The following is a 23,885-nucleotide window of genomic DNA, read 5'->3' on the forward strand; positions in this document are numbered from 1 at the left end:
CAGTCAAGCTCGCTTATAACGAACCGGAGCCTGACGCGGGATCCATTCTCTCTATCCTGAAGTTCATAGTAAATGAAACACAGCTTTTAAAAAAGTTGCGAGCGAAAACACAAACTTTTTTTGCCCAAAAAATCCGTGCTGCATGTGTTTCAAAAAGCAGAAGCGATAAGGGCGGTCTCGAGTTCATTTAAAACAGCAGGGTGCTCGTTCGCCGAGGCCCGTGGCAAAGCTGCATGAAGCACTGGCTCCAAAGTATCGTCGTTCTCGTTATCCGATTCCTCCAAATCGCTCTCGTTACCCACTTTATTCACAATGCCCTAATCTGTGCACGGTTCCACAGTGTTGGCATCATCATCTGCCGTAACTAAACCAACGCAACAGATGTCCCACCCACTCTCCCAAGTCGGAGTCGGCGACGCGCTGTCACAAATCGCTGCCAGAGTGATCTTGTTCAGAAGCTTCAGGCTCGGCATCGGGCGTAATGTCGATGAAGTTGGCCTCGCGAAAACAGTTTCGCGCATATTCAGCCGTCACTGCCACCCACAAAATATTCACCATCTCCACAGCTTAATACCGGGACCCCTGAAGCAGCAAGTTGGCTGCCAGGCTGCCAGGTGGTCAACAGCTATGAGCAAACACTCCGCAACGCGGCACCTAACGCGCCGATTACACTCAAGCCAAGCAGTCAGAAAACGAAACTAATTCGAGCAAGCGTGGCTGGCGTCGCAGGGCGGTGGAGACGAGCAAAGAGGTTGTGATCAAGAGAGGAGAGCAGATTTGCGAGAGAAGGGCAAGGAGTTGCGATAGAGAGGGGAGGATGCCGCGGGAGGGAGACCTTGAAAACCAAAACACACGGGAAGAAGGCAGGTTTGGTAGCTTGCTTGAAACGCCCGCGAAATGTGCAACTCGCACATAGAAAAACTTGAAAGAGTTTTTAACTTGAAACCCGTGCCGGCAGATTCGCGAGGCTTCACCAACTTCGATATTTTACGATTCGATTCGCGCAAATTAAGAGCCATTTTCGAGCTTCCGCACGCGTGCGGAGAGCATGCCGAGCCGAGTGCGAAGTGAGCGAGAACAAGTCCCAACACGAAACGAATCGCAAATTATCATAGTCGGTGAGGTAGCGTACGCGTGTGCACTAGACGCAGTCGATTGGATACAGTCGGTGGCCGACGATGTTGGTAATGGTTTGGTCACTCCAAGCCGGCGACGCCAACGACAGTACCAGCAATCAAAAACAGGGTAGATGGTCGATCGGTCTTCGAAAGAACGGTGGCAGTGTGAAACACTGGTCTCGCCAGGCAATGCGGGGTGTTGAGTAGCAAGGTGAAAAAGGACAAAGGGGTGCGTAACAAAAAGCGGTCGGGGAGAGCTGCAACTAGAGGGGCGCGGAGACAGGGTCGGCGTTTAGCAATAAGAATGTATGGGCACCTCGCTGATGCCCGATCCGTGGTAGAAAGTGGTTTCCCGGGAAGTCGGCAGAGCCCCAACTCCGTTCACTATAACCGATTAGCGGCGCTCGGAGACGTTTGTTGTGAGATTTTGTGCCATTGAACCAATATATATTTTCATGATCACGCAGATATTGTTCGTGTTAAGCAAAAGTTCATTTTAGGTGGGGCCGTTATATGTGGGCTCGACTGTACAGGCTGTTTCACAGATAGGGGAAAACTAGGATCACATGGCGGTTTCACGGCCGTAGCAGCTCGCACATGCACAGAGACTTGAGAACATAATTTTGAACCGTGCCGTCTGCTATTACGGCGTGTGCTGGCTGCATTTCCTGAAAGCTCAGGAGCAGTGCACAGAGAAATTAAGCCAATCAGTATATCTAAACCCTTTGTTATGCCAATTTCCAAGTCTTCTTTTGCAAAAGTATGCTTCTAGAAACCTTTGTGACAGCATGCTTCATTTGTTCACCCGGAAAGCCAGAGTTTTGCAGTGTGCACTATATTCCTTCACTTTGTGTGCGCTATCATACGCAGCAACAAGAGGCACCAGATTATGTGCACAACGTGCTCAATCCTTGAAAGACCCACATTTCCCGAAAATGCAGCCAGTGCACGTTGCCATAGCAGATGACAAAGTTCACCACTATTTCCTTCGAGCATATGCTCCTGCAGGAGCTGCTGCCAGCATGTGAATGCAGTGCTTGACGCATCGTGACACCATGTGCTCCGAACTTTTCCCCATTTACCATAAATGAGAAACAACCTGTGCATAATTTCTACAAATTTACGCTGGCAGTTTATTCAGACCCAATGTCACATTCGTGTTTCCCTAAAAACTTTTGAAAAAATATTCAAGTAACAAAGAAATTTCATTTTATTTTCAGTGGGAATAACACTGATGTCTGTTGCTAACACATGTAAGCATATACAGTCGAATCTCATTATTTCGAACACGCTTTATTCGAACTTACGATTAATTCGAACTCATGAAGGGGTCTCAAAGCTATGTGTATTCCAATGGGTGAAAACGCCCGGTAATTCGAACGCCCAAGCATTTCCGACGATTTATTCGAACATACCGCGTTCCGAAATGCTCTCAGCACCTCACCCAATCCTGCCGCAGCACCTGTGACTCCTCAACGCTGCCCGCGAAGGAAATGAAAAAGAAAGAAAAGGCTGCGGTGGAATTTTTGCTTTCTCTCAAATGCCGATCTGCGATCTCAAATGCCGATTTCCTTTTTCCGTCCTTGTTATGTAAAGACCCTCCTACTTCCAATGCAGTGTGCAAAGAGAGAGAGAGAGAGGAAAAAAAAGAGTAAAAAAGAAAAGAGGAAAGAGAGAAAGAGGAAAAAAAGAAAAGAAAGCCGTCGCTGGGTTGAATGAATGGGTGACGGAAGGAAAGAAAAAAGGCACTATGTTCTGCAGCCCTTGCCCCTTGTGAGAGCACGGCTCTGCGCCTTGAAGGGGGGGGGGGGGTCTCTCCTGCGCCGGTGCTGCGCTTCCCCCTTTCCCTTCCTTGCCCCAAAACCCTTCTTTCAACAACACGTGCGAATAGAGCAAAAAAAAAAAAAAAAAAAAAAAAAGCTGCCGTGGAGGGTTAGTTCTCTCCGAACTACCGATTTGCTTGTCTCCACGTGGAGACACTCCTCCTTTCTCACCATGTGCTGACCATGCTACGGCTGCGTAGCAGAGAGCGGGAGGCTCTGCTACGCAGCAGTCATTGTTATCGTCGTTTTTAGAAAGTGTCGGCTCTGGACATTTTCGTGCGCAACTTCTCTTGCCAGAAAAATGCTGAAGTCGAAGTGGAAATGCTTTGCAAGCTGCGTGCCAAATTGATTGACTCGCTGCAAGGGAAACGTGTGCAGACGCGCATCACGGATTACTTCAATTAATAACGGATGTTCTGTGATTTGTGAATAAATGCAAGTCTTCTTAAACTTCCCCTAGTGTGTTAGCTCAATGCACATGCACCACTGCATGGACAGCCCTCCGTTTATTTACCTTTCATTAATTCGAACAATGTTAGCTCAAATGCAGTGCCCCCACGCCACGCTGATAGTTGTGTTGAGTTGTGCAAGCCTGGAACAGCGGTGGGTGGCTGTTTTGGAAAAAATAAACACAGTTCGTTCTGGGCAAAGGGATCAACATGTTCTCATGTTCTTCGCGGGCCTGACGGCCTACTGTTCCCGGTAGTCACTACCGCCCGGCCATTCGTTAATCTACACATGTAACAACTGGCGACGAGGATGAAAGGAAGTTTCATGTAAGTCTTCGTTCCCGCACCGCTCTGCCATCTGTTCACCATACCAAGTTTTGGCAACCTCGAGCCGTTCGAGGGGGGAGGAGACAACTGGCCCTGTTACGTGGACCGGCTCCAAGCATTTTTCCAGGCGAATAATGTCGCCCAAGACAAGCGTACTGCCGTGTTCATCAGCTGCTGCGGGCAGAAAACATATGCTTTGTTTCACAATTTGGTCAAGACCGTCAAGCCCAGTGACAAGATGCTGGACGAGATTCTTCAAGTTCTTGGAAGCCATTACTGTCCGAAGCCCTCTGTCATCATGCAGTGTTTTCGTTTCAACACGCGCGTTCTCTTGGAAGGGGAATCCGTCAGCAATTTCATCGCAGCAGTAAAAAGCCTGTCCGAGCACTGCAACTTCGTGGCTGAACTCGAAAACATGCTCCGCAACCGCGTCGTGTGTGGCATAAACAACGTGGATGTCCAGACAAGACTTCTGGAAAAACCGGACCTCACCTTCAACGACGCCGTGCAGACCGCCCTGGCAATGAAAGCAGCAAAAAATGACGCAGGTGAGATAGCGCAAGCAAACACAAGCAGCGCTTTCTCGACTCACAGTGTCTCGTCCGGTTCTGGGGGCGTCACCTGCTACCGCTGCGGGGACGGACATCTTGCATCAAAATGCAAGTATGTGAAGACAATGTGCAACTACTGCCACAAACGAGGTCATTTGGCGAAGGTGTGCAATCCGAGACGAAGGGACAGCCAAGCCCAAAGCAACAGTCCTACCCAGGCACGTTCGTTCTGGGCATGCTGTTCACCGTCGTCGAGTAACCGTCATTGTGTTAATACTGTACACAAGCAGGACGCCGCTACCACTTCATCTTAAATAGTTTTTGACATGTGGCCGGTCGACTATGCCACGCCGCCTCCGCCTTTCACAGTCACTGTTGGAAGGAGCTGCCACTTCTCCATGCACCAGCTGTTCCGGAAGTGCCTCATCAAAAACAGCTACCAAAAACTAGCTTCTCTGGGAGCAGCTGTGCCACAGAGAGTGACGGGACTGCGCTCAACAGTGGTGATGATGATGATTTGTGGGGTTTAACGTACCAAAACCACCCTATAATTATGAGAGACACCGTAGTGGAGGGCTCCGGAAATTTCGACCACCTGGGATTCTTTAACATGCACCCGAATCTGAGCACACGGGCCTACAACATTTCCGCCTTCATCGGAAATGCAGCCGCCGCAGCTGGGATTTGATCCCGAGACCTGCGGGTCAGTAGCCGAGTACTTTAGCCACTAGACCACCGCAGCGGGGACGCTCAACAGTGTTGTGCATGTGAACAGTGACTATGTCATGCCTACGCCTAGCATGCTGAAATTGCGACGTGGCAGAAGAACTAGGAAACCGGTGAATAGGTACTCCCCGTAGTCTTCCTGCTAAGAGGGGAAAAGTGTAACAATGTTGGCTCAAATGTAGCGCCCCCACGCGGCGCTGATAGTTGCGTTGAGCTGTGCAAGCCTGGCACAGCGGCGGTAGGCCGTTTTGGAAAAAATAAACAGAGTTCATTCTGGGCAAAGGGCTCAACATGTTCTCATGTTCTTCGCGGGCCTGATGGCCTACTGTTCACGGTAGTCCCTACTGCCCAGCCATCCGTTAATCTACACATATAACAACTACAGAATTAAAATGCCTTCCATAAAGACAGACCAAGGCTGCTTTTGTAGATACAATCGGGATATTAAGTACTTTAATTCATAAAAATAAAGCGGTGACAACACTGAATTCCAACGTGAATCAAATTTTTTTTGTTTTTTTTATGCATTCCAAGAAAGTGTATGTACACGTCACACTTCTGTGCTTTCACAAATACAGACATGTATAGGCTGTTTCACAGATAGGCAGTGTTGACTATGCCCAGCGTTGAAATGTTTGGAGCCAACTGTGGCCATTTCCAAAGGTAATACATAAACCACCCTTCTGCAAGACAAACATGATAAAAAAAAATGCCAAGACTGTTATAGCGAAAGCTAGAGCTTTTTCTCAACAGTATTGACATAACTGTTACAAGCACATTCACTGGGTACCCACTATGCCATAAATAAACATAACTTTTGTGTTGTAAGCTGGCATTTATTATGACGTCCTTCATCCTTTTTCGAAGAAGTGTGGTATTCACTACACACGTGATAGGGCCATTGTGCAATATTTTTATGCAGTGGATCACGATAATGAAGAATTCTGCTTGAAGTGGGTATGTGCCACAGTTCATAGGTCATCAAGAACAAGCTTTTGTATTGTATTGGAGCATTGAACGACCCACTTTTTACGCAATTGGCATTGTGCGACATCTGGCTGTTCCTTTGATGTCCTAAAACGCTCTATTACACATATTAGCATGATTCATTTCCCGACATTAAGCCTGCCTAAGGCCAGTTTTGAAATGATATTCAAAGGCCGGCGTGGCTCAGAGGTAGAATACTGGGCTGGCATGCAGTAGACTCCAGTTCAAATCCCATTGTGTCCTTCGTGTTAATTTTATTTACTAAGAATTTTTTTCTTTATTTCTTGCGATATTGGTTATGAACACTGGTGGCAACGGCAACGGTGGCGGAAAACTACGATGCCGCGCGTGACCTTTTTTCTGATCTCATAACAGCTTTCGCTGCAAAAAAGAATCGCTCATCGCATTTCAGGTGTAGGTTGTGTTGCATTGTCGTGTACAAGCTAGAAGTACCAATATTTGTGCATAAGCTTTTTCAACGTAATGTAAGTTCAACAAATACTAACATTGCAGGTAATGCCTGCAATATTAGGTATACGTATATGCCACATTTTGAGACATATAAAAAAGGATTAAAAGGGTAGTGTTACGGTGAACAGCTACTGGCTATCAGTTCAATTTTGTCGGTAAATTGAATAACGACAAACAAAAGCTGTCAAATGACATTGGGTATTTATATTTGATATTCAAATAGACTGAAACATTTTTCATATAACTGCCATTAATATCAATTGTGGTTTACTTGGACACACTGTGAAGTTTTGTCTAAGATGTCATTGTTAAATGGTGAGAAGCTCATTCATTAGAACAAATTCAGACAAGTAAAACTTTGGATCACAATGACAAACAGTGTCGATTTTGGTGATAATTCCATCACTGTGTAATCCACAAAATCAAATGAATACCGATGCTTTGGTTGTGGAGCAAAACTATGGCCCTCTGCACCCTTTTTTCAAAAATATCAGCTGACAGACAACCCCGTTGGAAAGTTTATTTTATGGCATGTTCAGTGGGCACTTCGTTTGCTTCACTGTCCCTTGCCCTGGCAAGCTTCGTTTGGGTGCCTTAGATGCCAAATAAAATAGACAGGAAACTTGACAGTTGACGGCAATTGCACTTTGGCCTTGAGGCAAGTGATGCAAAAAATAATTACCACAATCAGGTGTGATGACATAACGCTCCACGATGCTGTTATTTATTTAACACATACTGCGATCTTGAAAAGACTAAGCAGGAGAGGCACAAAAATTAGGCGGAAAATACACGTAAGCATGATAGATGAATGATGTGCACAAAATACAAGAAGATAAGTACATTATACAGAGATATATAGATGAGCTTAAACGCAGGTTATTACCACCTTCAGAACAACGGAGATGGGTCTATCTTCCTATTATACATTCACAATTGCGATAAACAGTAAAGCAAGTCGAGTACAGACTACAGTACAGACAATATGGCATGCTCAAAATGGCAAATAGACTGAGATGAGAAGACCACTTCAGGCAGTGAATTCCATTCCGATACTGTACATGAAAAAAGCGAATTCTTGAACATGTTTGTGTGGGCTCGATACTGAAGGAAATTGTGCGTGTGCCGATGTCTCATGGGGCGCGATTGAAATGACTGAATGTATACCGATGCATTTACCTTTGTGGAACCAGTATAAAGAGCAAACAGCAGTTTCAGCCTATCGCTTTTTCGTCTATCTTCCAGGTTTGAAATGCTATTCGCCAGCATTAGAGAAGTTGGCGAGTCAGTGGTCCTATATTTGTTGAAAATGAAGCGTATAGCGCGTCTTTGCACCATCTCAAGCCGGTACTCAGCCCCGTACGATCGAGTGTTGGCCTAAGTATGAATCCTTGAGAAACGTCAGAGAACCCGCCAGATCAGTTAGACTCAGCATTATTAACATGAACATACTGGGTGCCATTGGAAAGATAAGCAGCCATCCAAGAGACTATTTTCGAGTCAATGCCAAATGATTCAAGTTTTTGTATGAGTAGAGTGCTGGACGTTGTCAAATGCCTGAGAGTAATCAATAAATATTACATCTGCTGTCTGTAAGTATTACCTGTAGCAAAATCGTGAGTAATGTTGCAAGTAGTCCAAAACTAAAGCTAGTTATTGTTCTTCGATAGTTCATAAGTGCTTTATTTACGATATTGTCACACGGCCATGACAAAGGTAAAAAGAGCCGTCATCATTTTCAAAGTGAAACTGTTCATTTTCGCCAAACTAGTGGCCGTTAAACGGAAAGTCAGATTATAGCAACACACACTGGCACTGATAGCAGTTAACAGAGAATCAGCCGTCGAAAAAACTGACAAGTGGTGAAGCACGTCGGCATTTATACATGCGACATCGAATATTCCAGCATTATTGCTAGCGGCCACGTAAGTTCTATAATCATTAAATGCATGAAAAATATCCCATCCTTAAGACTCCGAACCTAAAGAAATACAACAAAGACTCTGAAGATACAATTCCCATTAACTCAACAGCTGCACTGGGCAGTTTGCACGCGCTAGTCAGTCTAATTGCATCACAAATAATAGTCATGTCTATTAGAGCATACCCGCTATCGGCCTGTAAGTGGTTCACCTTGGAGGATGCTGGAAAGGGATTTTTACCGATGAAGAATTTGTTGCTTGAGCATTCAGTGCCTCAATATGTCACTGAGATTTATTCACATTTACAACAGAACTGTATAATTGCTGCAAAATGCTACTTGCTGAAGACTTTCTTTACCCCCAGCATCTAAACTTATCGACATGCACCCCAAACACAAGATGAAATGAAGCTACGAGCCGAAAGTGTTTCAAGTGATCTGCTTCGAGATGAAGTGCAAACATAAAAGTATTTTTGGCCTGCCTTAAAAGTTACCTGAACACTTCCTAAACACAGCTGGTTTTTGACAAGCATTTTGGCTTTCGAACATGAACTTGAAAAAAAAAAAAAAAAACATAAGCCCCGAGCTCATACGAGAGGCTTGCACTAGGGCGTGTTTTCACATACAAAAACTTGCTTTCAGAAAAACTAGATTTAAGCCACAAAAAATGCTGCGGATAAAAATGTACAAAAGAACATCTTTCTTAAGGGGGGACGCGGGTCTTAGAATGATGAAAAATGGCCAAAAAGTCGATTTTGAGAAAATACGATATTTGAAATTTTTAGACCTATAAGCACGTGTCTTCAAATTGTGAACGCTGAATTCGATCAGTGAATGCATTAAAATTGATTATGATGTCGCCACGGGAGCCGCAAAACAACCCACGGCAGGTCGAATTCGTTCAAACTTCCCCCGCGCGCCGCCGGCAAGGCAGTCGGCCGATCGCCGCCATCTTGGGCTTGCTTTGAAGCCGATTCCTTTGTGCGCATTTTGCCACCCTTCAAAATGGCGTCGCTTGAACAGAATGGCTGCCCTCGCCTCTTTTCTAGAGCCCCCTTCTGGGCCCCTGATTGGCCGGAGCGCGCACGCACCAGGCGAGCCCCCTGTTCCTCGCTTCCCATTGGCTGATGCAGCCAAAGTTGCCCGTGTTCTTTTTTTATATTGTTCGTCGGCCGCCGGTTCCCGTTCGCGCACATTGTTCGTCTGCTTCCCGCACGTGCCTGCTTGTGCTACGCGACCGACGCACCGACTTTCCGTCTTTTGCCAGCATGATTGGAGAGCTCGTCTAAAGAAGAAGACGCGCCAAGCGCATGGCAAGAAACGGAGGCGCCCGTGGAATGCCCACCAGAAGAAAGCAGCCGACAACGTGCAGCCGATTTCGCCTGATGCCGCCGAAGCGGCGCATTTCGACGACGGCACGCAACCGCGGCCGCTTGTGTCCGAAGCGGTGCACTCTCCTGTGCCTTGCAGCAGCAGCTCATCGGATTGTGTCGTCGTTGGATCGTCATCTTGCACTTCCAGCAGCATTTTAGACTGCATCGACAAGGCATTTTATACGGCGGACGAGTTTGCTGAGTGCGCGAGAAATGCAGCGGGCTTGAAGGCATCACTCGCATCGCAGTGCGCAACGGAACGTAAGTTTGAGTTACTAGATATTGATCTGGAGGATGGTGGCAAAGAAAACGGGACAGAATTTGTTATTGTTGATCTGGCGGAGATACGCTCGTTATTTGGACTTGTCGCGTGCCCAGAATGCGGTGAAAGAAGCGTCATTGTTTCAAAGGCCAAGAAAGAGTACGGGCTGTGTTCAAAGCTCATAGTCACGTGCGGCAGTTGTGACTTTCGCGAAGAGCGTTTTTCGTCCCCACGTATAACCGACGAGACCGACACCAAAATAAGGCCGTTTGAAGTTAATATGCGTGCCATGAAGGCCATGAACAGTATCGGCAATGGGGCAACGGCTCTGTCGGACTTCTTCGCCGGGATGAATATTTCGCATCGAGAGCTTCACCACAAGAGTTACCTAAGCCACATGAATATAATGAAAGAAGCCTGCTGTGCGACTGCTGCTGAATGCAAAGCGGCGAGCGTTGCTCGCGTCAAGGAGCTCTATGCAGAGTTCGGCAATGCGCCCGGAAACGTCGACGTTATTTATGACGGCACCTGGCTTACGCGTGGACAATGCTCGCATATATGTGTTGGCTGCATTGTTGAGATGTATAGTGGCCTCGTGATAGACCATATCGTGCTATCGAACTTTTGCCTGGCTTATTCAGCATGCCCCTCTGTGCCAGAAGAATGTTGATTGTAATGCTGGCCTGATGGTGTAGAGGCAGCACTATGCTTGTTTGAGCGGTCACTTGAAAAGCACAAGCTTTGTTATACGACATTGCTGTCGGACGGCGACAGCAGGACATTCCATGCACTCACAGAAAAAGAGGTGTACGGCTTCATAAAGGTGGCCAAAAAGGACTGCATAAATCATGTACACAAGCGTATGGGAGCTGCCTTACGTACCCTTGTAGAGAAAAAAAAAAGCTCAAGGTGGCTCACTTGGCGGAAAGGGCAGACTTATGCAACAAAAGATAAAGAAGATCACCTCATATTATGGCTACACATTGAGAAGCCACAGAAACGATGTTCCAGGTATGCAGAAGGCTGTTCTAGCAACTTTGAACCACATGTCTTCAACTGACGAGGCATCAAAGCATGACCTTTGCTCTGAAGGCCCTGAATCCTGGAGCAAATTTCAGAGAGCTCTTGCGAAAAAAGAGAAGCCGTCACCACACAAGGACAGCCTGCCTGATTACATAACTGAAGCATTGGAGCCTGTGTTTAGGCGGCTGAGCGACAATGCCCTCTTGGAAAGGTGCAGCGATGGGATCACCCAGAACCCAAGTGAGAGCCTGCACGCTATGATTTGGCAGCAGGCCCCCAAAACTCAGCATGCATCTTGCGGAGCATTGAAAGGGCAGTTGCCGAAGCCATCAGCTGCTTCAACCAAGGCACAACCAAGAGCAACGTGGAAATTGCCGAGAAACTGGGCTACAGCGCTGGCAATAACTTGGTGCATCGCAGCCTTGAGAAGGACAAGGGCAGGCTGCAAAAATCGCGAAGAGAGCATCTCAACAGCAGTTCAATAAAGGAAAGACTTTCAAAGCGTCACAAGCCAGCAGGGGACTGTGCTTACAGCCCAGGTCTGCTGTAAACAGTCATGATGGCAAATAGTGAGAATTTTTACAAAAATAAATATTCTTGGTTTAAGACCTAAACATTGTGTAAATCTATTGTCTATCCAAGGACAACATTATTACATGATTTTTTTTGTGTTCCTTTCACTTGCAAGGCACTGGAACGACCACAAAGTAAAAAAATAATAATTCTCATGCTGAGTCAATGACTATATTATAGTTCTAGAACAAGCTGTGAGCAGTATTCTGGGTGGGTACAGTGAAATTTAGCATGGCCATTTATCCTATAATATAGAGCTACAGAATTATGTCTATAATATCACTGTAGCTTCACTTTAGCAGAAGTTAAAGTTGCTAGAAACTTCAAACGCGTTTTTCTCAGTTCGATGTTTTTGCACATTGTACTCGGCCTTACGGGGGTTTTTGCTATATTAAACTTGAGTGAATGCGACAAAGTTGGTATCATTTTATTCGTCTTGACATGATCTTGGGGGTGATACTATATCTATTTCTCTAGCATCACTTCAAAAATTACCATTGAAGCTTTTAGTGAGAGAAATTTATTGTAATTTAGCAACCATAAGTGTTCGTCCATTTTCTTGCTCATAAAATGCCTTCAAATGGATAAAAATAGCATCACCCCCTACAGCAAGTCTCCAGCATTGGGATTATGCATTCACTTTTTGGATTTAGCAAGAATAAATTGTTGAGAAGTCCTGTAAAAAGTACGCAATTAATATTCAGACCTTGATATTTTCTAAACCGCTTGAAATATTAAGAAACAAATTAGAGATTTAAATCAGCATGAAAAACTAGCTTAGGTAGCGAAGTTTGGTTAAGATTGAGCAAAAAATTAAAAAAAAAATTTTAAAACCCACATCCCCCCTTAAATCGCAAATTAAAAAAAGTGACATTTTTCCGCATTTCCCCCAACCCTGTGCCTTAAGGTGATGGTGGTTCCACTGTCACCATCATGCCAGTAGTTTCTCGAGAGACTCCAGATGTTGCCACTTAGTCAGGAATAGAAGGACAACGTTTCCAAAGGTCGAACTTTTGAACTTGCGCCAATGCGCCACAAGTAGATAAGGTGGTGCCGCGAAGCGTGCTGTCATGATTCGGGGAAATAAGACATTCAGCAGGGGCACTTTTTCTTCCAACAATGCTTCTATCATTCCCTTTAAAACGCATGCTCACTTGTCCACGTCCCCTGCAACACGGCGCTTTACTCGCGAGGAACAACAGCGCTGCAAGCCGCTCAAGTTTTGCTCTTGGTTTGCGGGATGTCAACAAATGCTGCCTCACTGGCCAGCTGCTCTCTGTGACACTCAGTGCCAGAATGCATGGCTGGCTGACAAATACTCTCGCGAGAAATTACATCACAATTGAACTATGAAAGACATCCTTCTGTGTACGTATGTAAATAATTCGCCTTTGTTATTGTCGTTTACTCCTGCCGTATTCAATAATGGGCACTGTTCAGTTGTGTTTTTCTTGAGCCAGACAGAGATCATTATACTGAAATAACCCTTTCCTTTACATTCATTTCTGCGTAATTTGTCAAGTTAACAGCCACTCACTCCTACCACTCTATATCACGTCATTGAGTCAGGGCTAGAAGGACAATGTTTCAAGGGTGAAATATATAAATAGTAAGCGATTCTGTTGGTAACTATGAAAGGGTGTTAAGTGTGTACAGTGACTGTCTCTCAAAAGAAACACCTAAACCAGTATACACACGAAGAAAGGGAATGAAAGGGGGACAGAGCAGAAGAAAGACACAAGAAGAGGGGGGGGGGGGTGAAATGCCCTCCTCCCTTTGTGCCACCCCAATGCGTGCAGACGCACCATACTAGTTGAGGAGCAGACACGAGATCAGTTTTCGCGATTTGAAGAAACGAGGCATTGAGCAGGAGCTTTCTTTTTCTCCTTTTCAGCAACCCCTCCCCATTTCTCCCTCTCCATCTCTAAAACCCTCGCTCACTTGTCCTCTGCAGCGCGCTACTTTTTGGTGCAAACAGCTCACATTTGCTGCCTGCTACTCTCCATGACAAACGATGATGCAGGGTAACCACGGAAGCCTCTTGTTGCATGGTGTTCCACGTTCTCAGAAAAAAAAAAAACAACAAAATGTTGCCTATCTGGCATAGTGATCCATGGATGTTAACTGCATAAAAAACATGAACAGGCTCCATGATTGAGGTTGCCTTGACTTGGCACTTCCAGATGAAATTATTGCTTATGTTTGTGTTCATTTCTTCTCTACTACAACATACGTTTACCTATCCTAAATTGCCCCCTGCTGCATCCCCGCATCAGGGAACATGGTCAAAACAGTGCATAAATTCTTCTCCTTCCTGTAGTCCCGAAAGAACTCACTTGTTGAGGGTGCTCCCCACTTTAAAAAAAAGGTGGGGGGAGGAATCCTCGCGTCGCTTTGCTATGCTTGCTGCAAGGTATCTTTGTTACACCACGCCTTGCAATCAGCAGAACTTCATGCGACTTTGCATCGATATCTGGCAAAGTATCTGGCAAGATGGCAAAGTAGCTTTGTTATACCAAATTATATGTTCTCTAGGTGTTGAAACTTTGTCTTCATCAGCCTAGAAGACGACATTCATCATCACCGTCAGTGCTCCCCACTCGAGGACACAAAGCCATCCGTTTCTTTTTTTTCTTTTCATTGTTCCATTAAAATAGTCTTTTCGGACGTGCCGTCTCTCATTTCTAATCGAAAGCCTGCTAGCCGGCGAACTTCGCGGTCCCCCACACTAGGGTTCCTAAAGCAAGTACGGTTGCAAGGTACCCTTTTACCGTATTAACTAGGATAATGAATGCACCCCCAACTTCAGTCTATAAAATGATTTTTTTTTCTCTTCCGTAATAAGCACACCCCCTGCATTCGTGTACTGCAGTCCCGCTAACTAACACCTGGCGCCTACTTGCCCGTTGAATCTCTATGTTTTTTTTTTTTTTTTTTTTTTTTTTTTTTTTTTTTTTTACTGTTATGCCGACCCCCTTTGGTCATCTCGGCTGGCCCCTTCGCCCGCTGCCGCACGCCGCGTTGTTCTTCCTTCTATTTGCGCATGGCACATCCTCTCTTTTTTTTGTTATCTGTTCGCTACTACAGGGTTCATGAACGGTGTGAGTGTAGAGACATCGCAGATGATAAGAACACAGCGAGCGAAGGCCACGAAACTGCCCACGCCGACCGATGGCTGCTTCCTGCAAATACGAAATGTTAATTAAGGCCCGCCCACATGCCCATGATTTTTTGGCAAAGACAACAGCTTTTGCTGACACCATGGCTGTCGCGAAGATCCATTCGTCGCTATCACATTGCAGGTTTGTGGAAAGCCAGAAAGAATTGCTTGTCGCCCAGAAAAAATCGGGACGGTTTCTGCAACATGGTAGCACCCCTGATTCTTCCTTTGGTTGCAATTCGCTCTTCATGCTTGTTATCCACGCATACGTCAAGAACCTTTCGGCAAGACGGCAGCCGTATTTTGTTGTTAATCTTGTTATGGACTGTTTGTTTTGGATGCTTCGGCGGTGGCTTGGTGCAATATCAATGGCATCGCCGCAGTCGTCGTGCGAAGTTGCCACGAAGCCAGCAAAGTGCATTGTAGCGTCGTAGAGTGCACTTCTAGGTGCCTCTCGAGGCTACAGCAGATACCACTGTTGTGGTTAAATGATTGCGAAAAAAGATAGCCACAAAATGCTTTTATGGATTGCACGGGCGGCGTAGGAACAGCCTTGCATTGATTGATTGATTGATTTGTGGGGTTTAACGTCACAAAACCACCATATAATTATGAGAGACACCGTAGTGGAGGGCTCCGGAAATTTCGACCACCTGGGGTTCTTTAACGTGCACCCGAATCTGAGCACACGGGCCTACAACATTTCCGCTTTCATCGGAAATGCAGCCGCCGCAGCCGGGATTCAATCCCGCGATCTGCGGGTCAGCAGCCGACTACCTTAGCCACTAGACTACCGCGGCAGGGCAGGAACAGCCTTGCAGAAGATAGCACCATCAACCAACGAAGCTAAGTGAAATGCAACAAAGAAGCTGTTTCCAAACAGTACGCGTATGTCAATCCAGAAAGGCTAAGCGACCTTACAATTTTTTTTTTGCATTAACACATTTTTCGCTCATCCTGAAAAAGTTTTCACGATATTTTCTCTGCATAATAAATGCACCTTCAACTTTGCTCCGATTTTTTAGAAAAAAAAGTGCGTTGATTACGCGAGTGAATACGGTAGATCATAAATCACTAATTTTGCATAGCAGGCAAGTGCCCACTATGCCATTATTCATCACTCTGCAGAGACGTGAAGTACCCCCTATGCGTCTCCAAGACATTGTGCGTTTCGATAATGCTGGGGCTGATGATGAATTATGGCTGAGCCAATTGTAGTATCCTGCGTCGGACGCGCCGCACGGAGAACACAGCGCCAGCCGACAAGAAGTACGCAGCAGCCGATAGCCAGGCAGGAACTCTCTTTTTATATACACAAGCATTACTATATACACATATGCCCAACGCCTCCAAGGGCTAGCCAGCTGGTTCCAAAACCGGAACCGAAACCCTGACACCACATCATCCCCCCCCGAAATGAAAAACATGCGGGGTCCTAACACGTAACGGAGGTAAAGTAAGAATGAAAATGTACCGTATACACAGAAAAATAAATTGCACAGCATACGAGCATTACGAATTGCAAGCAAACACAAAGGCAAGGCACACGCCGCACACCAACCTATCATCCCCTCCCCCGAAAGAGGATGCCTGCATAGTCACTGTCCCGCTTAATTCTAAGGCACTGACGCCTGTAGTGATGCCATTTTCTTGACAGGCACTGTCGCCATCCACAGCAGTCCAGTGATGTGAAAGAATCAGCCCATGAGCTTTCCTTCTAGTGCACTTCCAGCACAGTAGGGGCCGGAACAAGCTTGCGATGAAGCTCCGATGGGGCATGGCTCGGCGGCACCGATGCAGGTGCCGTGCACAGAATAGGAACGAGCACAACCGACGCAGATGCGACTGGTGGTAGCACCTCCGCAGCATGAAGAACAGGGGCCCCTAGGCCACCACAAGCCGAACGACGCACAGCCGGGGCGAAAGCAGCAGCAGGCAAGATGGGAGCAGCAGGCACAACCGAAGGATGGGCAGCTGATGCAGGTAAAGTACGGTCAGCATCGGCACACCTGACTGCAACTGCCATCCTCACAGCAGTTCTCCCAGTCGAAGCGTGTCTAGTCAGGGTATGCTCAAATACAGGACACACAACAGGAGCAGGTGCCTCAGGAGCACAGCCAGCTGGGTCGCTAACAGTTGCCGCACAAGCGAGCACGCTTTCAGTCTGGGATGGAATCATCTCTGCACATGAGGTTGAACAACTCTGTAGTAGTGCGACAGACCCGTGCGAAGTGTCTAAGACGTCCCCACCACGAACACGTTCGGCTCCTGGCAAGGCAAGCGGCAGAGTTGGCCCAATGCCGCATCGAGCCGCAGTGGTCGCACGCTCCTCCTCTCTCGTTATGTCGAGCGCCTTCTGTAAGGAGCCCATCTACCCATTTGGAAAAAATGATTTGGAGGTGCGGCGTCGCAATGCCATTGACGATCTGGTCGAAAGCGAGGATATGGCCCGCCATGGCGAATGCACAAAGCTTGGCTACTCAGCATACTTCCTGAATGAATTCCACCGCCAACTGTTCTGGACCCTGACGCAGGGCTTTGAAGTGGGCGCGCAGACACACCGCGTGCCGTTGAGGGTCAAACAGTTCATTAAGCAGTGCAAGAGCTGGGTCATACACATTCAGCGTTGTCTCCTTAGTTGGCCGGTTGGCTCCCAGCTGCTGCTCATCTTCAGCGGCACGCAGGTAGATGTTAAGTCATTCGACGCTCAAGAATTTCAAGAGCAGCACCTTCTTGTGCACTGGCGTGGCGTTCCTGCAGCGGCATCGATGTAAACCTGTAACACAGGACGCCATTGCCTCCATGAAGTAGGTGGTACATCGGGGCACTGAAGAAACGGCGGCGGAGGGGATAGCCGCATTCATGCTTGCCGAAGAGAGCGTCGAGAAGGCAGTTCAGGGAGACGCGCACGTCGGTAAGCCTCGTGAGAAAAGTATAAATGGATGCAGAAAATACAATACCGGTGGGACAGCTTGCACGGGCACAGAGTCGACAGCATGCGGAAGAAGACTGGATGCCCACTGTGACGCCTGATGCCGTGAATTGAAAATCCTCGTCGCCAAAATCTATCGTGCGGCGGACACACCGCACGGAGAACACAGGGCACGGCGCTCACGTGCCGGCTAACAAGAAGTACGCAGCAGCCGGTAGCCAAGCAGAAACTTTCTTTTTATATACACAAGCATCACTATATACACATATGTACAACGCCACCTAGGGGCCAGCCAACTTCCAAAACGTGAAACGAAACCCCGACACCACACCAATCATATTGGGTGGGTAACTTTAAATCACCCTTGATGCTTGGCGTTATTTTACTCATCTACCATGCTATACTACATAGGTTAACGTGATTTTTCAGCCAGTTTTGCAAACGAGTTTCAGACACTGGTTTAGCTCTGTGGTACAATACACAACTGCCACGCAAAGGGCCCGATTTCAAATTTCTCCCAGCCCAATTTTTTTTTTCTTACTGTACATGAAAGAAGTAACAAACACCAGAACAGCGGATGCTACAAAAATTAGCTGCTGTGATCTCATGACAGCTGAAATAAGTGCCAGCATGATCACTGCTGGTTAAAGCACTTCCCAAAATAGTTACTCACTGGCTTTGTGCCACTAAGCTGGTGCCGAAACATCTCGCTGTGGATCATCACGGACCGGTCACTTCCCAAAAATGGCAGGCACCAACCCCGAGCCACATCACTCCAGAACAGGGAATTCCTGGAACACAAAGATAATGTCCTCAAAAGAAATGTTTATGACATGCAAGTGGTGGTTGCTTTATTTAGGCACCCTTTAATAAAACTGTAGTCGTGAAATAACAAGGCATTTCAACAGTGGGATGCTCGCTCATTGCAAAGCACGAGCACTGATTATGAGCTGTTGGTGCCAGGCTGATATCGCTGTGCCAACTTTCTGCCTGCCAGCCCTCCTTGCAAAGTGGTGGAGGTGCTGGGTAGACCACAAGCGAGGCACCATCCAGGAAAGCATGATCGAATCTCCGTCAGTCTAATCCCTTCTGTACAGGCACTGATCACCAAGATGTAAAACATGGCCTGTTATTTGAAAGCACGAGTGTTGCCAACAAGTTGTGAGGGTGCTGACACCCCCTGTTAAGTTGTTTGCACCGCGTGGCGCATGTGTCTCGCACAAAAGCCGTATTTTGGGGGTGACAACTGCCGGACGATAGATGGCATTGTGTTCGCGTTGAGTACCACTGTTGGTAGAGTGGTAGCGCCGGTGGTGACCCCTGGCGGAAGGCAGGCCTTGGTGGTGGGCGAGAGTTGAGCGAGTCTCTTCTGCGCGTGGCGGCTGCGGCGAACGGTTGTCTCTAGCGTGGGTCCTCTGCGCGTGGCACCACGGGCCTGCGCGCCGGTAGCCCACGTGGTAAGTCAAGCGCTGGCAACACCGCCTTGGGTGTGTTATTGTGTGTTTGTCATGTTTTGAAGTGCATGGAAATTGTGTTTAAGGATGTCTTAGTGGATTTATCACGATTTATGTATAATTCGGCGGACAATATCGTTGTTGTAAATTAGTTAAATAAATGTATGTATGTGTTTTGTTGTACTGACCGTGTGAACGATGTCCTTTCACTCCAAGAGCATGGCGTGGCGCTCCCTCGCCAATTCGACACCCCACAAAGTAAGACAGCCTCTCGAAATCAGAGTAGGTCCCATTTTGTCTACAGGATGTCACCAGCCTTTGCCTGCATAGTGCCGAGTAGAACTTTCCCCTAGGAGTGCTTTTAAAAATGTCTTCATGAAAGTTTTTCGTAGCCCCACAAAGTGCAATTTTTTTCACTGAACAGAGCCTAGGCAGACGTGCGTAAAAAAAGGGAGAAAACTCGGCAAGGCATATCGAAAATCTCATTGACGATGCAAATGCCTAAAACATGTGATAAGCAAACAAGAGAAGATCACGTATACCTTGAAAGGCCTTGAAGATTCATTTCAATAACCATAATTTTTTATGTTAAGCACACCAAAACCACGATATGATTATGAGAGACGCCACCAGTGGAGGACTTTGGAAATTTCAACAACCTGAGGTTCTTTATAGTGCACCGACATCTAAGCACACAGGCATCTAGCATTTTCGCCTCCATCGAAACGCAGCCGCCACGGCCAGAATTTGATCCTGCAGCCTGTGGGTCAGCAATCGAGTGCCTCAACCACTAGACCACCGTCACAGGTGACAACCCCTTTTCAAATGATGCCGGCAAAGTACCTGTGGACTGTGTTTGAGGTTATCTTGTGCCAGAGCAATGATGAACTTTGTAAGCACTTTGTAAGAGCTTTGGAGTCTGGTGCCACAATGACAACCGTCACTGACAAAAAAAATAACCTCGACGTCTGCACATAACTTCAGGACATTGATGAAGCCAGGCAGCTTGCCTACTGACAAATCGAAGATCCAGCAGAGGACAAACAGCCATTAGAGGTGTGCACAGGCTCCAGGTAGTCCAACGTCTTCTCGTCTAAGCTACACTGTTTGGTTATTGGGTGGGCCGGCCCATGTGCAAAGCCCTTATGAAGCCCAAAATATAGAGGCTGGGCTGGAATACTTTTCTAGCTTGTAACAAGGAGCATGAAAGATGGAACTTCGTGATTACCTATGTATGGAATCATCACCTTGTGTTGCATCGGATGTACCAAACTTCGTCAAGATGAAGCAGTCTAAATATTCCAAGCTTGCTATATCTGACAAAAAGTGTGGCGACTGGAGTCAATGTTGACGTGAATGGACATAATGCCCTGGCAACCCTGAGCGTGGGGGGGACGCGCGCACCTTGGTAAAATGTTGTGGTTTTTGTCTACCCGCGTATCCGTCATGCGTGCAGTTTTAAACAGTAAATAAATGTTTGTTATAACGTAACAAAACTGGCGACGAAGATGGAATAGACTGCAAGCATTTTGCCAATGCAACAAGCACTACCAGGAGCAACCTGCAGCTCGAAACAAGGTGGGGACTGAGCACGGAGAGGGCGATTGCGGACAATGGCTCAGGCTGCTCAATGCACAACCATTGATTGCGGCGCCATTGCCATTCGAGGTAACTTCGGAATCTTGGATCAACTATGTCGAAAGGCTAGAGGCATTTTTCGAAGCCAACGACGCGACTTCGGATTAGAAAAAAAAAAGTCGATCCTAATCTCCATCCAGAACACCGAGACCTACGCTCGTCTGCGGAGCTTGTTGGCACCGAGCAAGACGACGGATGAAACGTACGATGCCATTGTTCGAGTCATGACGCAACACCTCAGTCCCGAGCCATCGGAAATCTATGAAACTTTCAGATTCCAGACCCGGGTGCAAAACAGCGGAGAAAGTTTGGCCGACTACCTAGCGGAACTGCAAATGATTACCGACCACTGCGGGTTTGGAGAGGCCCTGGAAAAGAATCTTCGAGACCGTTTCATCATCGGACTCCCTAAAAAGGGGGTACAGCGGCTACTGCTTGCTAAACTTCTTAGTTTGACCTTGAAAGATGCCCTGGACACCCCCCTGGCCGCAAAGTTGGCCATCTCGATTTCAAGTCACCAGCCGTGATCAAGCGACACACCAGCCGCTACAGTGGTAACCGGCGTGAACGTCTTGAAGCAGAAGAAGCGTCAAGGTAACCAGAAAGCCAGCCGGCCACCGGGCAAGAGACTCTTGCGCATTCGTTGTGGCGAGAAAAGTCATTCACCGCCAGAATGCCCGCACAGGAACACAACGTGTTTTAAGTGCAACAAACGTGGACATTTAGCAAGCCAGTGCTTCGGGAACAAGACTCCCGGCCATAAAGGCAAGTTTCAGGCGAACATGGTGTCTGAAGAACCCGAAAGCTTCTATCTGTCCACCGTTCAGGGTCCGAAGAACGTGCGTAGCACTGCGTACACTACCACTCTCAACTGGGGTGGAGTAGAGCTCCAAATGCAAGAGGCCTATAGGTGTAAGGCACATTTTTGGCCGAAGTTGAAGCCAACAGACGAAACTCTATAATGTTACACTGGGAAATTGCCTCTACTGGAAGTTTTGAACCTGTTGGTGAACAACCCAACTGGTGAAACGGAAGAGGAGCTGTATAAGACAAAGTGTTCCAGCTCATCCCTCTGTGGTCGCGACATCATCCAGAAACTGAACAATCTTGGACTAAACAGCTTCACCTTTGTGCAGGTGAACAGTTCCGCTCAAAAAACAGTGACAAAGCTGAAGAGGGAGTTCAGCGACTTGTTCCAACATGGTACGGGGTTGATGAAGGGGCCACCAGCGCACATCAACCTCAAGAAAGAGGTAAACCCGAAATTCTTCATAGCACGCTCTCTACCTTATGCCATACGTGACAAAGTGGCTAAGTAGTTGAACCGGCTGTGCGAAGAAGGTATCCTATCACCGGTCACCTACAGTGAATGGGCCACCCCAGTGGTACCAGTGCTCATAGGGGATGGGAGTTTGAGGTTCTGTGGTGACTTCAAGGTCACTTTGAACACAATGTGAAGTACACCAGTAACCGCTGCCTAAGGTGGAGGACATGTTCGCCAATTCAAAAAATGGTTATTGGTTCACGAAACTGGACTTACGGGAAGCATACTGCCATGTGCCGTTAGATGTGTCGAAGAAGACAGCAGTGCTAAATACTCACAAGGGACTGTTTTCGTACAGCAGTTTGCCTTATGGAATAGCGTCAGAGCCTGCAAATTTTCAGAGGAAAATGGAGACAGTGCTCAGGAACAATCCAGGCTCTCAGGTGTTCCTGGATGACAGTTTAGTGGCTGAGCGCCAGCATAGGTTTGGCACCACTGGTGTTGTCAGCCCTCCGTGACATTGGTATTAAGTTTAGGGAGGAGAAAAGCATTTTTCGTGAAGGAGTGAACTACCTGGGTCACCGAATAGACAGAGAAGGTCTACATCCTTGTGAAAAGAAAATGGAGGCCATCATAAAGGCACCTGAGTCACGTAGGGTCCAGGAACTTCATTTTTGGGATTCATATCTTACTATCGGAGTGTCTTACTAAACATGTCCACCATGCATTCTCCACTCCATAAGCTTTTGAAGAAAGACTCAAAATGGAAATAGGGCCAAAAAGAAATGACTGCATTTCAGGGCGATCAAGCAAACATGGCAAAGTTCAAACCTACTGGTCCACTTTGACTCAAACAAGCAAGTCATCATGGAATGTGACGCATCACCCGAAGGAGTGGGAGCAGTACTTTCACACGTCATTGATGGGGTGGAACAGCTCATTTCGTTTCGCTCAAGAACACTCACGAACGCAGAAAGAAACTACTTTCAACTTGAACGGCAAGCCTTGGCATTTGTTCTTGCAGTCACAAAGTTCAGGGACTAGCTGCGAGGTTGCTCGTTTGTTCTGAAAACAGATCATGAGCCATTGATTGGGTTATTTAAAGAAACAAAGGCAGTACCTGCAATGGTAGCAGCCTGAATCCAGAGATGGCATCTTATCTTGGGAGCGCATCGGTACACCATTAAATATAAACTGGGACAGCAGAATGGAAATGTCGATTCCCTCAGCAGGCTTCCTGCAGAAGAAGCTGAAGACACAAATGATCAGAGTGAGCAAGTACTGTCAACAAGTCTTCTGGACAGCAGCCCACTGTCACGTCAGCAACTTGAGGGGCTGACCAAAAAAGACCCTTTGTTGATGAAAGTTCACCACCAAATTGAACAAGGATGGCCAAGGAAGGTTGAAGATAGCAAGTTGCAACCTTTCTGGTGGCCATGAGAGGAACTCACAGCGGACAATTGACTGATCTGCTGCGGTGATCGCGTGACGATTCCTCAGCAAGCAAGGCAGGCGTTTCTGCTAGATCATGGCACACATTTCGGAATCAACTCTACAAAAGCTCTGGCAAGGACACTCGTGCGGTGGCTTGGCATAGAGTCAAAGGTGGAACAATTCTTGCATAAATGTAGTCTTTGTCAACAACCAGCAGCAATGCTTGTATCTAAGGAACCTTTGAGCTGGCCAGCCACAATGCAGCCATGACTTGCATCCATGTTGACTATGCAGGCCCTGTGGAAGGCAACATGATCCTGGTGATTGTGGACAGCCATTCCGGGTGTGTGGAAGCCATTCTAACTTTATCAGCTACAGCAGCCGCGACCGTAGAACACT

At 47.0% G+C, this 23,885-nt stretch overlaps 1 protein-coding gene across 2 annotated transcripts in view; it reads right to left on the reverse strand.

The window, feature by feature from the left end:
* LOC119167696 (saccharopine dehydrogenase-like oxidoreductase) overlaps positions 1-23,885 on the reverse strand; it is a 266,706-nt gene that overhangs the window by 52,898 nt on the left and 189,923 nt on the right. For both annotated transcript variants that reach the window (XM_075865878.1, XM_037419220.2), the window contains exon 7: positions 18,370-18,487. In XM_075865878.1, coding sequence (XP_075721993.1) covers positions 18,370-18,487 — 118 coding nt within the window. The remainder of the gene's footprint in view (positions 1-18,369; positions 18,488-23,885) is intronic.

This window comes from Rhipicephalus microplus, chromosome 6 (assembly GCF_043290135.1).
Source record: "Rhipicephalus microplus isolate Deutch F79 chromosome 6, USDA_Rmic, whole genome shotgun sequence".
Classification (NCBI taxonomy): Eukaryota; Metazoa; Arthropoda; class Arachnida; order Ixodida; family Ixodidae; genus Rhipicephalus; species Rhipicephalus microplus.